This window comes from Papio anubis, chromosome 3 (genome assembly GCF_008728515.1).
Source record: "Papio anubis isolate 15944 chromosome 3, Panubis1.0, whole genome shotgun sequence".
Taxonomy (NCBI): Eukaryota; Metazoa; Chordata; class Mammalia; order Primates; family Cercopithecidae; genus Papio; species Papio anubis.
In genome coordinates this window covers 32,033,214-32,048,456 of record NC_044978.1, presented here as the reverse complement: position 1 = coordinate 32,048,456, position 15,243 = coordinate 32,033,214, and the positions used below count along the sequence as shown (strand labels likewise).

The window sequence follows — 15,243 nt, the reverse complement described above, 5'->3', positions numbered from 1 at the left end:
CGATGTGGCTCTCTCTTCACCTCCTTGATTATATGATTATTTTTAGGCTCTAATCATCTTTACTTTTTGTAGAGTCTAGGTCAGGAATATATATTGTTAAATTATAATGTCTAAATGCATAAATTACTGTTCTTTGGAATAGCATAGAGTCCAAATGTGAAAATGGTCTCCCAACATTCTACCCTAGTAATGAGCTAGATGAAAAAGACTTAACATTGTTATATGCTGCTTAATTTCACTACCTTTAACTACTGAAAGCCATTCCTGCTTCCTGGCTATCTGCTCCAATGCTGAGCAATAGGCCAAGAGACTATATCTCACTTGTAAATGATTAGAGACATGGATACACTGATAGAAACATCTTTGTATAGCAACATCTTTGTATGGAACCCTCTTTGACTAATCTAAGTTTACTGGTGAGAGGAGAGCTGAAACTCTGAATCTGGTGCCAGGTGATCTTTTAGGTTGTTGGTGTCTTCTCCTTACCAAGGCCATGTGGCAACAGCCTGGCGCTCCTGGATGACCCTTGATGACTCTGAAAGCTGCATATCATCACTCCATAAAGAGAACATAAGGAGAATTTCAACACATTTTTAACAATAGAGCAATGGGATTATCTATGTTAATGCATTCAAGATTATGTAGTAGTTTTATTTTTGGATATATATGTTGTAAGTTTGAATCAGGACTTAATCTAAATGTAGTTTTTGTCAACAAGGTAAGATAATACATTTATTTATTTATTTATTTATTTATTTTTTATTATTATTAAGTTCTAGGGTACATGTGCATAACGTGCAGGTTTGTTACATATGTATACTTGTGCCATGTTGGTGTGCTACACCCATCAACTCGTCAGCACCCATCAACTCGTCATTTACATCAGGTATAACTCCCAATGCAATCCCTCCCCCCTCCCCCTTCCCCCCTCCCCATGATAGGCCCCGGTGTGTGATGTTCCCCTTCCCGAGTCCAAGTGATCTCATTGTTCAGTTCCCACCTATGAGTGAGAACATGCGGTATTTGGTTTTCTGTTCTTGTGATAGTTTGCTAAGAATGATGGTTTCCAGCTGCATTCATGTCCCTACAAAGGACACAAACTCATCCTTTTTTATGGCTGCATAGTATTCCATGGTGTATATGTGCCACATTTTCTTAATCCAATCTGTCACTGATGGACATTTGGGTTGATTCCAAGTCTTTGCTATTGTGAATAGTGCCGCAATAAACATATGTGTGCATGTGTCTTTATATAGAGAGTAGGTAAAAACAGAATTAGCACTTTATATCTGTATGTCTTGGTTTCAATTCTGAGCAATATTATTCGTCCCCTGAAGGGAAGGCACTTTGCCTGTAGTTCCAAGAAAACATCACGCATAGAACAAAAATGCTTTCAAATTATAATATTTTCCCTCATATTCCTGAGAGAGCTGATGAGGGAAATATATGTTAATCTAATTTGGCCTAGGCATGCTGCCATGATTTAGTGATCATAAATATTAATTTCTATGCTTGAAAGAATGAGTAAGTACAGTTCATTTTAAACGGAACAAAGAAAATATTTTTAAGCAGTAGGACATGGTTTGAATAAAATGTATCTTCTGGCAGTAATCGTTTTTAATTTAACCCTTTAACGCGCAAACTGATAGACTTCCCCTGTGTACCAAGTGACCTTTTAAAGGGTTTGCGTACAGACAGGTGACTGATGGCTTGTCTATAACTCAGAGTGTTATTAATACTGGGTCAAGATGAGACTATCACTGACTGACTAGTAGTAATACTTTGGGAGAATTTTAGGAAGGTTGTCATTTTATGAATAGGTTATACAATTACAGCCAGTCAGTAACAATAGCCACATAAAGAAGCAATGCAATTTAACATTATTTAATCTAGCCATTTTTTATTTTAGCAAAACATCTAATAATTCAGTAGAGTTTAGAACTTACTTTTAGACTCCAGCAATATTCTTGAGGGTTTAAAAGAACATACTATATTTTAGATATATTTACTAGGAGGAATAGTTAACCTTCCAGATTTCTTCTGTTTTTAGATGAACAACTATGTATCTCAGCAGTTTTGTTTTAAGTAATTCAATAAAAATAAGTGAGTCTCTGCTATAGAAATTCAAATATCCTAATATAGTACTAGGGATATTAGAGTCGAATGACTATTGCATCCCCATAGCTTTAAGTAAACCAGTGTTTATGCAGAACTCCCATTGTCCATACAACTTTGTATTCTGAATTACAGGATCAATATATTTATAGATACTTCTGTGCTAGTTTGTGTGGAAGGCATAGAGGCAGATCTCAAGTCATACTTTATCCTCTAATTGAATATGGTACAAAGAGGTCAAGAGCACAAATCTGTGTTAGGTTTGAAGAGTTTAATTTCACCTTCATATACATTTTCAGTGATTTTCAAATTTAAAAATGGTGTATTAATTATAAAGCAATCAGATGATACAAAACTTTTAGTTGTGAGAAATGGGGAGATCAAGTTGAGCGAATCTGAGAGTCAGTTACTATTACTGAAAAAAAAACCTAGGGAAATGGGTTATTAAGCATTGAACGGTGGTCTCTTCAAATTACACGTCAGATAATGCAACCATTTGTGAATTACTTCTGCCTGTTGTTAGGAGGTAATTTAATATTATTCAATGTCTTCTTATGAAACTCAATTTATTAAGTCTGATATAGCACTACTTGAGCAGTTTAGTTTCTTAATAAACATGTAACTTTTGTTAGGTTCCACAGGTTACAAAACATTAATCTTGAGAGTTTTAATAAGAGTGAATCCTGAATCCACAGCAAGTGTAAATTACTTTTGACGCATAGAACAAATGAGTTTGAAAGTTAGAGAAATTTCTTTTCTTTTTTTTTAATGGGGTCCCGCTCTGTCACCTAGGCTGGAGTACAGCGGCGTGACCTCGGCTCACTGCAATCACCACCTCCCAGCTTCAAGGAATTCCCCTGCCTCAGTCTCCCAAGTAGCTGGGATTACAGGCGCTGGCCACCAGGCCTGGCTAAGTTTTGTTTTTTTAGTAGAAATGTGGTTTTGCCATGTTGGCCAGGCAGATCTCGAACTCCTGATCTCAAGTGATCTGCCCACCTTGCCCTCCGAAAGTGCTGGGATTACAGGTGTGAGCCACCGCACCTGGCGCAAGTTAGAAATTTCTTTAAATATTCTTTTTGATTTTATACATCATCTCTATACTCTTTTGCAAGGTGAACTGCTGGAAATTTTAGATTTAGGATTACCACTTGGTGAAATCCATTTACAAAGTGTCATTTATATTTAAGCTTTCTTGTAATATACGTTAAATGTTGAGGCATAATATTAAGAGCATCACAACTTGAAATTGTGTCACGTAGTATGCTTTATAATTAAATAAAACAAAATGAAATAAACTATTGCAGAGAAGAAGGGATGCTATTGGTAATTGCTATATAGTAATATATGGATAGCACAGAGAGCCCCATCCATGGATATAATGTCTTTAAGAAAGTGACAAAGAGGAGCTGAACCATGACTGGGATGTAGGAAAGTAGAACCCAGCAAATAGAAAGTGGCTTAGAATTTAGATTTTTTTTTCCTCTTACTTGCAGAGAAAACTGGGTAGACTTAATGGCTGTTTTCAAGTACACTGATAGCTGTTGAATTGATCATAATGCCAGCTGTGCGTGTTCTGCCTCTACTGATGAAAAGGGAAGGATTTAATTGACCTATAGTGTATGGAAATCATAGGCGATCTGTGAGGTGTTTTAAAGATCTGTCACTGAAAGTTTTAAAAAATGACATATGGTCTTTTTGCATTATCCCTTAAGAAATGTGTTTATTTATATATTTTACCAGAAGACTGGACAGAGGAAACTAATTTCATTTTTCCAGAAAAAGAGTTAACTTTTTTCAGCATGTGGTTCAATCTTCTATTCTGAAGTAAAATTTAATTATTTTTAATGTTTATTATAAAATATTTAAAACAATAAATTAGAGAAAATGCTATAAAGATTCCCAAACACTCTTAATCTGACTTTATTAAAGACTATTATATGAATAATTTTGCTTGATCTATATCTCTTTGTTCCCTGCAATTATTTAGAAACAAATACCAGACATCCTGTCATCTCATCTGTAAATATTTCAGTGTTTATTTGGAAAAAATGATTCTTGTATTTTAAATATAATAACAATAGCATTATTATACCTAGAAAATTAACAATTCATAAATATTATTCTTTTTCCACTGTTTGTTTGAAGCAAAATAAAACTGAGATCCATATATCATAATTAGTTAATATAATTTTTAAGACTCTTGTAATGCAGTTTCCCACAGTCTAGATTTTGATGATTGCAACACCATGGTGCTTAAAATGTTGTCTTCTACATATGCCCTATAACTTGGTAGTTAGATTCAGAAGTGTGATGAAATTCAAGTTTACATTTTTGGCATGAATGTAGCCAACACCAAATAGGTATGTACCTATTCAACACCAAAATAGGTGTAGTTGAATATTATCATTGGGAGACACATCTCTGTTATCTCTCTTTTTGGGTAGTTACCAGTAGTTGATGATTGTTGCCTTGATTTATTAATTCAGTAGGTGTTACAAGATGCTGATAATTTCAGATATATATTCATCCATAATCTATTAGCTAGAGTATTTCCAAAAATAAAGACCGTTAATTCATTATTACCCTGAAAGTGGTTCCTATAGGAAACGCAGGAAAATGCTTGTTTTACTTCATTATTTACCAGTCTTCAAATTAATTAAGTGGTTCCCTAGCATCCACCAAAGTCAAGCACATTTTTAAAACATAATTTCATAGATTTAAAATAGTTTATGTATGTAAGTACTTCACATTTATCATTCTAATTAATATCAAATAGTCCCATTTTTATTTAAAGAGTTCCTCTTCAAATTAGCTGCTGCGTGCTTTGAGGTAATACTGATGGTTTTCGAGAGTTCCTTCCCTTCTGGTGTCATAAGATGTTTCAGACTCATCTTGTACACTTTTTGGCCAATATTGAATCCACAAAATTTTTAATGGTGATTTTTCTTTTTTGAAATAGTTTTCAACAAAATTGATAATTGACTTTTTTTCATAACAAAAAGATTTAAATAAAATTTGATATCTGAATTTAGGTTTTGAAGAGATATGATCACATTAGGTGAATCCTACATTTTATTAATCAAAAGGGACTAATATTCTTTAGAGAAAGATGCAAGCTTTTCTAGAATAAGGAAGTTGATTTGCTAAGTTCTGGATTCATTCTGGAGTCTTGATTTTGCGTTGTTTATTAAGTTATCAATATAAATGATGAATTTGGTTTTGCTGTGAATAGCAGAAGTAAAATGAAAGGCAAGTTTATGTAGCATGTCTCCAAGTGCTAAATTGAGGATATAACTTTTCAAGAAAAATCCTCTAGTTGTTGTACCTCTTAGTCCTAAGTATGAGGTAATATATGGACAATTACAAAGACAATAAAAATTTTCCAAGTGATATGATGCTATAAGCGAAGTTACTAACAGGAAAATAGACATATTTGGGAAGAGAAGTAAATCTATGCTAGAGAAATAACTACCACCATCTGGTTAATAGGTGACCACTTCAATTTCTCTGGGATCATTCCCAATAACAAAAAAATAACATTAGAAGACTGTGGAAGGAAAAAAAATGAACCCAAACTGCTGACTAGAAAACAATAGGAGTCTCATAAAGAATATTGCCTCTTATCCTCACATAGACTTACATAGATTCCTCTCACTGAAAATGTACTTGTCTTATTCAGGATACTAATATCAAATGACAGACCATCATGTACAACTAAAAAATTTTTTTTTCCATTCTATAAGAGTAAGAAATGTTTGTGATGTCATTTTATTTCACTTAAATCAAAGGTATTAACATTACACTTTAGTAATACTCTAAAGAAGACAGCTGAGAGGGTTGAAAGAAAAGGATATTATTTTCTACTCAAACAATGACTCCTTTGGTCAGAACACTAATATTTAGGTAATGAGTTTTTGATGTGAAATGACATAAGTAGAAGTTGATAAAGATCATAGCTATAGCTTTTTTCTGAAGGAGTCAACGTTCCTTTAGTTGCACAAATCTATCTGCCTTAAAAATATATTCGCTGGCAATTTCATAACACAATCCTGAGTTATTCACGTATCTTTATCAGTCATCATTTTTCTTTGCCTTCCTAGGCTTATCAACACTGCAAGCTGTGCTGGATTCTGCTGCTGAAAAGAAATGGCAAGTGACTGCTATCAATGTGGGAAACATTAACAATGACAAGAAAGATGAGATGTACCGATCACTTTTTCAAGATCTGGAGTTAAAAAAGGAACGGCGTGTCATTCTGGACTGTGAAAGGGATAAAGTAAACGACATTGTAGACCAGGTTTGCTACTTTCTGTTTTCTAATGATGCCAGATATAGAATATGCATGCAATGTCAGCATTTGCAATGTGTATTTGTGTAAGGTGCTTGAACAGCAGTTTTTGCTTTATGTTTTATGTCGGATGCAGCAAAGATCATCAATTAAATTATCTCTGGCTTCAGTTAGCAATAGCAAATGGTCATCAATAATGCTGACACATCATGTTAATCATTAAATAAATTCAATAAATAATTCCTGATTTTATGTTTTATATGATCAATGATACCCTAAACTTTGATATTTTGATTTGAAAATTTTAAGTTTAAGTCTGATGAACTATTTAGAGTTAAAGAAATATACATGTATTAAGTTAAGACAAGTTGAGTTCTAAGGGAAAAGTGAGTAATTCATGAATTTTTTGGAGTTACCATCTATGCCTCCAGAAAGAACATGTAGTTATCTTTGCAAGATATATATTTTTTTATCTATTAAGGGACTTGTGCCACTATAAAAAACATTGATTTGTTAAAATAAGTAGGAAGGACAACATTTGGGCTATGTTTACTATTGAGAAATAAACTAGATACATCCCCTTGAACTGTTTGAAAGAATCACTCATACAAGTGATAAGGATATTTTTCTCTGTGCTTAGATATTACCTTGCTTCAGTTTAAGATCTTTCAGCATAGGGAGCCATGCAGTGTTATCCTAATAATACAGATACAATCCACCATCATTTACAGATAGAGTAAGTCATTAGGGATGATGGTGACACAGCATCAGCATCACGATTGATTGACTAAGGTCTCCTTTACTGATATCCGCATCTATTCCTAGCTGATAAATGTATATGTGTGTATGAGTGTATATGTGTGTACATATGCATATATGTGTATATATATATGTGCACATATATAAATTTTACAGTTGACCCTACCAATATCCTACCATTGACCAGAAACCTTACAGATAACACACAGTCAATTAACACATACTTCATATGTTATATGTATTATATACTGAATTCTTATAATAAAGTAAGCTAGAGAAAAGAAAATGTTATTTAGAAAATCATAAGGAAGATAAAACCTATTTACTATTCACTAAGTGGAACTGTATCATCATAAAAGCCTTCATCATCATCATCTTCACATTGAGTAGACTGTAAAGGAGGAGGAGGAAGAAGGGTTGGTCTTGCTGTCTCAGAGGTGGAAGAAAATCCATGTATAAGTGAATTTACACAGTTCAAACCCATGTTGTTCAAGGGGCAATAGTATACACTGTGGCTACTAGTGCCTTCGCATACTGTGGAAGTGCAAGGACAATACGCACTTGTATCTGCATTTCTTGGCTCTTCTAGCTTTGAGGAAAAAATTTGATTCATTAATTTGTTCAACACAAACATTCTGCAACATAAATGTTGATGAAATCCTAATTGATATACAATAATACAGGCCCTAAGACATACAAAATGGATCTTTCATGGAATACTGAATAACTGAATAGAACTAACTTGTTATGTGAAAGAACTAAATGTTGTATGCCAGAGAGGTGAATAATTTCAGTAGAAAAATCTTGATTCCGGTCTCAAGAGATGAAGTTAAGATTGTTTTTAACCTGAAGGCCTCTTGTTCAAATGTGAACTGCAAAAACTCATTTGAATTTCACAGAGGTTCTCATTAAAACTGAATTTTAATAATATTCATCAGTCTTTGATTTAGAAAATTTAAGGATTCCTGACTCATCATAATAAATGTTGGTGAAAGACTGTATCAAAATATATTTTTCCAAAACGAGAAGAGAGAAACTACAAAAGAAAACAGGAATATATTGGAAGTGATATTTTGAAGTAAATATGATTAAGGTTACATAAATGTCCATATGGACATCTGTTCAAAATGCAGAGTATTTTGCACATGTGTATTGTAAGTCCCTTGAATGTATTAAATGAGTGCATGCAATGGATTGCCTTAGCAAACATTGAGGCCATCCTCTGTGCTTGAAATGAGGGATGCAAAGAAAGGTAAGAAAGAGTGATGTCTGCATCCCATGAACTCGTTGTTTAGAGATAAAAATGGACACAGTGTACACAGACAGCACTACAGAATTACAAATTAAAATGCAATGTAGTCTAGCAGCATGGAGGAGAAAGAAGCTTTCTTAAAATGGGAAGGATCATTTGTGATGAGTTCACATAAGACGTGGCATTTGGCTTTGCTTGGATTCATTCATTTGTTCAGTAAATATTCCCTGAGTGTCTGATGTTTGCCAGACAGGCACTGCAGTAGATCCAAGGAAGCAATGTTAAACAACAGGCCAGCCACCATCAGTGCAACTATTAATAATGTATTTACAGAAATTAATATATAATTATACAAATGGGATACACTATAAATGAAAAGAATGGTATGTTATGAGAGATCATTACAGAAAGAAATAATTTAGATTGGGATATTCTTCAAGGAATAGTTTACCAGGCAAAAATGAGGAGGATAAAGTACGTTCCAAAAAAAATAAAGAAAAAGAAACAATGTTTAGTTATACACTCAACCAGTGTTTCTTCAAGACAATAGAGATGAAATAGCACTCTTTATTGCAACAGTAGCTTGAAGTTAGCAATAAATGAATTTTTATTAGACTATTTGTATTTATATTTATTTATTTATTTTGAGACAGAGTATCGCTCTGTCACCTGGCTGGACTGCAGTGGCGCGATCTCGGGTCACTGCAACCTCCAACTCCCTGGTTCAAGCGATTCTCCTGCCTCAGCCTCCTGAGTAGCTGGGATTATAGGCACACACCACCACACCCAGCTAATTTTTGTAGTTTTTAGTAGAAACAGGGTTTCACCGTGTTGGCCAGGATGGTGTCGAACTCCTGACCTCGTGATCCGCCCACCTTGGCCTCCCAAAGTGCTGGGATGACAGGCGTGGACTATGGGTATTTTGTTATCATTTGATACAAACTTGACAGCACAGATTTCTAGTTATCATTAGGTGGGAAAAAGATTCAGCAATCAAAAACACTTATAAATTAATGTAACTTTTCTATTGTCAGTGCAATAATAATTGTTATTATAACACAAAGACACACTGGTTAGTATGGCCAATGCAAATTTTCATATAGACACTGGGCTAGTGAATTTTCATATCCTTCCTTTCTCTCAAGTAAACTCAAGTAGGGACTACTGATATTACCTTTTATACTATGTTTTTTTAAAAAATTTCTCAGCAGGAAGATATGGATGATTCAGAGAGTAGAATGTACAGTAAGCACAGCTAACAGATGTCAGCAGGAAATAGGAGGGACATAATCAATCTGATTCAGCTGATGCTAATTCATATGTTTTTCATTCAGAAGGACATCTTTTCTTCAGAATTCTCCCTTTAACACAGAGGGTTCAGTTTCTTGGAAAAGGCAATTTAATCATGTTACGTAAAACTGAGTCAGAAAACAATATAAGTTTTAACTTCTTTTCAAACGGCCATGGCTTAATGTCAAAGTGGCATATGGTAGAATCGTTCCTAGGATTTTGTTCTTGCTCTTTAACTAATAGCATTGCTCTGGAGCACCTGACTTTGTCTCGGATTAGAGAAAGTCAGGGTAGTTTTCTCCCGGGGAGTATAAGAATTATTCAAGAGTCAATTAGGCAAAGGATATAGTGGTGGAGCTTTCCAAGCAGACAAGCAGACGAAACAGAATGTGTGAAGCCCTGAGGTGATGAGAAGCTTCTCTGTGAACAAAAAAACCTAAGAGGGCCAATGTGACTTGAGTGTATAGAATAGGAAAGTTGAACCTCAGAAACTTGCAAGATCATTGGAAAGCAAAACTCACCCAAACCATTTAATCAGAGAAATGATTTGGTTAGAATTTTTGCCTATAACCTTAACATTTCATGCTTTCCATTGATGGGATCATCTCCTTAAAAAACATACATGACATTACATTTGAATGTCCATGTACCAGGACTAAAGCATGGCCAGTTTGCCTATTTCTACTCTCTTTGTAATTATACATATCAGTCAAAAGTCAAATTGATCAATAATGTCCAAAACCGTTGTCAGCATTACCACGATGACCATTTGTTCCACGCTGTGTTTATCTTGACATTCATTTTAGATTTCGATTTGTAGAAAAAAATTAGCTTCTCTGATACTTTGCTCTCTAGAGCTGGCAATAATGTCCATTTGGACTAAATTATAAACATTTCATGGTCCTTAGGATAGGAATGTTCTTTATATATCCATGTAAGAATTCTTTTATATGCTTTCTAATATTCTTTTGAAATGTATGTAGTACTATAAACTCTATGTGTATTTATTTGAATATAGACATATGAATATAAAATCTCAGATGTTAAACAATTTGAGCTGTTTAATGTTTTATTATAAACACAAAAACATAGCCTTTGTAGAAACAGAATTATGACTTGTCATGGACTAAACATACTTTGGTTTTACACTTCTTAACATCCTGTGGTTTTATTGTTTATTATTGACAAAAATGAGGTAATAATTTTTGTTTAGTTAGTGACTTTTGGAAAGATAATCGTTTAATAAGCATTAGTATGTATTATTACTTTTTATGAGAGAAATATCTAATTTTGATAATTATATTTTATCAAAAATGACTTATTTTGGCACATCAAAAAACCTAGCAGATAAAATTCCACTTTTTTTCCTGAATCACATCATAATACCATTAATTTTGTATTTGCATTATGTGTATTAATTAAATAATTATTTATTTGTGCTTGTTAGGTTATTACCATTGGAAAACATGTTAAAGGGTACCACTACATCATTGCAAATCTGGTAGGTGAATTAATTGGTATATATTATTTTACTAGATATGCTTACTCATTAAAAATTTAATTTTGAATGACCAGCATTTATCAGTGGTGTTTTAAAAAATATAGTTTGATTGTAATTAGCCAGGCATGGTGGTGGGCACCTGTAATCCCAGCTACTTGGGAGGCTGAGGCAGGAAATTTGCTTGAACCCAGAAGGTGGAGAGGTTGCAGTGAGCTGAGAACCCGCCATTGTACTCCAGCCTAGTGACAAGAGAGAAACCCCATCTCAAAAAATAATAACAATAAATATAGTTTGATTGTATTTGATAGATTAGATATATTTCTGCGATTATGTTTTAGAATTGCTTCCGACTTTGCATCTTCTAATCAATTTCTTATTATTATAAATGATATAAGAATTTATAGAACAGTATTTGACAAGCTTCGTAAATTGTCTTAGATGATGTATTTTAAGAAAGGGAAAATTTTCAAAAATATTTAAAGTTTAATTGTCCACATATTCCCTTGTCTCTGTTTTTTACTGTCTCTGTTTTTTATAAACTCTGCCTTCTGCACATTCCTTTAGTTTTTAGCATATATAATATCCGAGATAAATGTAAATTTGTGAGAATATGTCTTACTACAAAATTAAACCTGAAAAATCAAGAATATTGAAATATTATGCATTATTTATGATTTCCTACTTACTGTGTGAACAACAAAATGAAAATTAAATTTCTATAGCCAATCATCTTTTCATTAAGATTTCTGTCAAAATAAGGACCACTTAATCACGGCTTCTTGGGTTTGTGTTTTCTCCGGGCCGTGGTCACTCATATTGGCTCAGAATAAACCTTTTACAATAAAAAATGAAGGTAGTATACTGAAGCAACAGAGTAATTAATTGTATTTCCCTCTCTTAAGTATCATCAGAGTCAATTTAGAATTATCACTAGACATTTCTCTTTTCAAAATAATTTAAGCCTTTACTGCTACAAAAGTTAATGTTATTTAAATAAGTAAGATGCTATGTGATTCAGGACTACACTCCCCCTACACCCCGTCTCACCCAAGAACAAGAAAAAAAGGTGAGAGAAAGAGGGAGAAAGGCAGAGAGCTTATTCTAAATAGCATAATAGGACTTTGAAAAGCTTTTGACATATACAAATGTAGCTTTATTTCATGATTCCTAGTGTATCAGGTTGTTACATCAGCAGACATTAGTTCTAGTGGTGACAGAAAGAGATAAAACAAAACAATGCAATATTTACTGCCTTCCAACTGATAAATGTTTTCACTAGAAGTTGAAGGAGTTCAGAATATTAAATCTCAAAACTGCATGCCATTGGGTTGCTCAAGACAAAATTTCTGTTTGGCAATGAAATGGGTAACTACTATAAAAATTCTCTGGGACTTTCCGTTAGAGTGTATTAAGGAGATGCTTAAGGAGCATTATTAAGAAGATATTAAGGAGTGTATTAAGGACTCCCTAAAGAGAAGCAAGAATTAAACTAGATGAAGCTCCGCATTCAGTCTCTCTAGAACCACATTATGTGCAGGAAACAGCCTGAACAGTCAGTCCCCTGTGTGAATTGTGCCATTTGATGAACAACACAGAGCCACATTGAAAACTGTGATCTTTAAAAATGTACAGATGGAGAAGATTATATTGGAACATTGAGAAATAATGACAGAAGGTGGCTCATCAATTTGAGAGCTGATATCTGATGCTATGAAAATGAAAATGAGTGTTTGAATGACCAAAGTAAAAAAAAAAAAAAAAAAAAAAAAAAAAGCAAGTTCATGTTGTTGTCATGCTTCTAGAGAGAAATCTACCTAATATTTTATCTGAATTCAAGTTCTGTTTTGTTTTTGTTTTTTTTTTTTTCCTCAATACTTGGTTTCTTTGCTATATGGAACTTCTAGTGAATCAATAAGTTCTAAAGGCTGTATAGTATTGCAATTTCTGAGAATTTGGAGGACACTTGGAAATTTTACTGACATTCCAAATTAAAGAATGTCACCCAAAGTTGAAGGGCTTTCATCTTCCAAACTCTTGAGACTTTCCTTTTCTTCGCCCTGTTCGTGTTGTAATGAGTTCTATAATAGGTGGTTATAGAAGATTTTTTTTAAATCTGCAGATAATATTATTGATTAATTTCCTCAGGAATTGCTTAATGCTTGATTGGACTCCTAAAACACAGTCTGTGATTAAGTCCTTTACAACAGCATTGAGAAGGATAACTTGTAAATAAGGTGATGAAGAAGTGGTCATTAGGAAATCCAGTTCTCATTCCTCCAACCTTACTACCCATATAGATTTAATTCTTTAAAAAGCCATGATCCCATACTGCTGATGACTTTACATGTCTGCCTGCTGAAATTTTAAATTTTCACAGGTTATTAATGAATACTTATCTTCTATTTTAAATCTCTTCAAATATAGCTCCAGGAGTAGTAGTATCCAATTTAACTTGATGAGTTGTTGCCATCTCTTTTGTTAACCCTTGGCCTCTCTGTTGTGATTTATTCATTTTTCCTTCTTCCTCTATTTTGCTTCTCATATATTGAAGTTTCAGAAAAGAAAGAAGAAAACTTAGGGAAATGCAGATTCTCACTGAAGCCAGCTTGAAACCTTATTTAAAGTTTCAGCTTAAATGTCATTGTAGTAAAATGACAGTAAAAGAATAAAAATTGTGGAAAACCTTAAAGAAAGAGAAAATAGGAAAGGAAGCATTAACAGATGCAAAAAGTCAACAAAATTTTTCAGAACACAGAGCAGATGAAAGATGAATTACTGGCATAGCAAAGAGAAGGAAGATGAAACAGTAAGTTCCTGTCAGAGTGGGATATAGGTGAGAACAAGCCTGTTCATTCTGCAGAACTCCTGTGACATTCAGTCTTAGAAGAGCCAGAAACCACAGAAAGCAAGATTGAGGTGTGGAGCTTAAAGCAGGAAGCTCTTACAGGTCTCTCTGGAAGCAGAGCCTGACATCACTATCCATGTACACATTCTCAAGTAAGTGCTTTCAGGAGTAACCTGTAAGAGAGTGAGGGAAACAAGAGAGAGAAGGAAAAAAAGCACACCAGTTAGAATGGTGATCATTAAAAAGTCAGGAAACAACAGGTACTGGAGAGGATGTGGAGAAATAGGAACACTTTTACACTGTTGATGAGACTGTAAACTAGTTCAACCATCATGGAGGACATTGTGGCGATTCCTCAAGGATCTAGAACTAGAAATACCATTTGACCCAGCAATCCCATTACTGGGTATATAACCAAAGGATTGTAAATCATGCTGCTATAAAGACGCATGCACACATATGTTTATAGCAGCACTGTTAACAATAGCAAAGACTTGGAACCAACCCAAATGTCCATCGATGATAGACTGGATTAAGAAACTGTGGCACTATACACCATGGAATAATATGCAGCCATAAAAAATGATGAGTTCATGTCCTTTGTAGGGACATGGATGAAGCTGGAAACCATCATTCTCAGCAAACTATCGCAAAGACAGAAAACCAAACACTGCATGTTCTCACTCATAGGTGGGAACAATGAGAACACTTGGACACAGGGTGGAGAACACCACACACTAGGGCCTGTCATGGGGTGAGGGGAGGGGAGAGGGGTAGCATTAGGAGATATGCCTAGTGTAAATGACGAGTTAATGGGTGCAGCACATCAACATGGCACATGTATACATATATAACAAACCTGCATGTTGTGCACATGTACCCTAGAACTTAAAGTATAAAAAAATAAAAAGACACAGGGAAAAAAAAAAAAAAGAATGTGGTTTGAAGTGAGAGCTGGGTTTAGTCTGATTCCCTCTGGGCACTTTGTTGCATAAATTGCACTGCACTCATTCAGCTTGAGGCAAAGGGTGTTTGTACCTAGATCCCAGTTTTTGCTGTTGAGCAAGGGCCATGAGGGATGCAGCGCTGGTTGTCCCAGGGCAGTTCTCATGGAAAGGTTATGGATGGTAGCCATTGGCCAAAGCAGGGGAAGTGCCTAGGGGATGGGCAAATCAACTACACCTGTAAAGTGC

General features: G+C 34.3%; 1 protein-coding gene across 4 annotated transcripts in view; it reads left to right on the top strand.

The window, feature by feature from the left end:
• Positions 1-15,243, top strand: part of GRIA2 (glutamate ionotropic receptor AMPA type subunit 2) — a 148,766-nt gene that overhangs the window by 86,154 nt on the left and 47,369 nt on the right. For all 4 annotated transcript variants that reach the window (XR_647471.3, XM_003899304.5, XM_003899303.5 and 1 more), the window contains exons 4-5: positions 6,216-6,412; positions 11,152-11,205. Coding sequence is in view for 3 of the 4 variants with exons in the window: in XM_003899304.5 (XP_003899353.1) it covers positions 6,216-6,412; positions 11,152-11,205 (251 nt within the window). In the remaining variant the exon portion in view is untranslated. The remainder of the gene's footprint in view (positions 1-6,215; positions 6,413-11,151; positions 11,206-15,243) is intronic.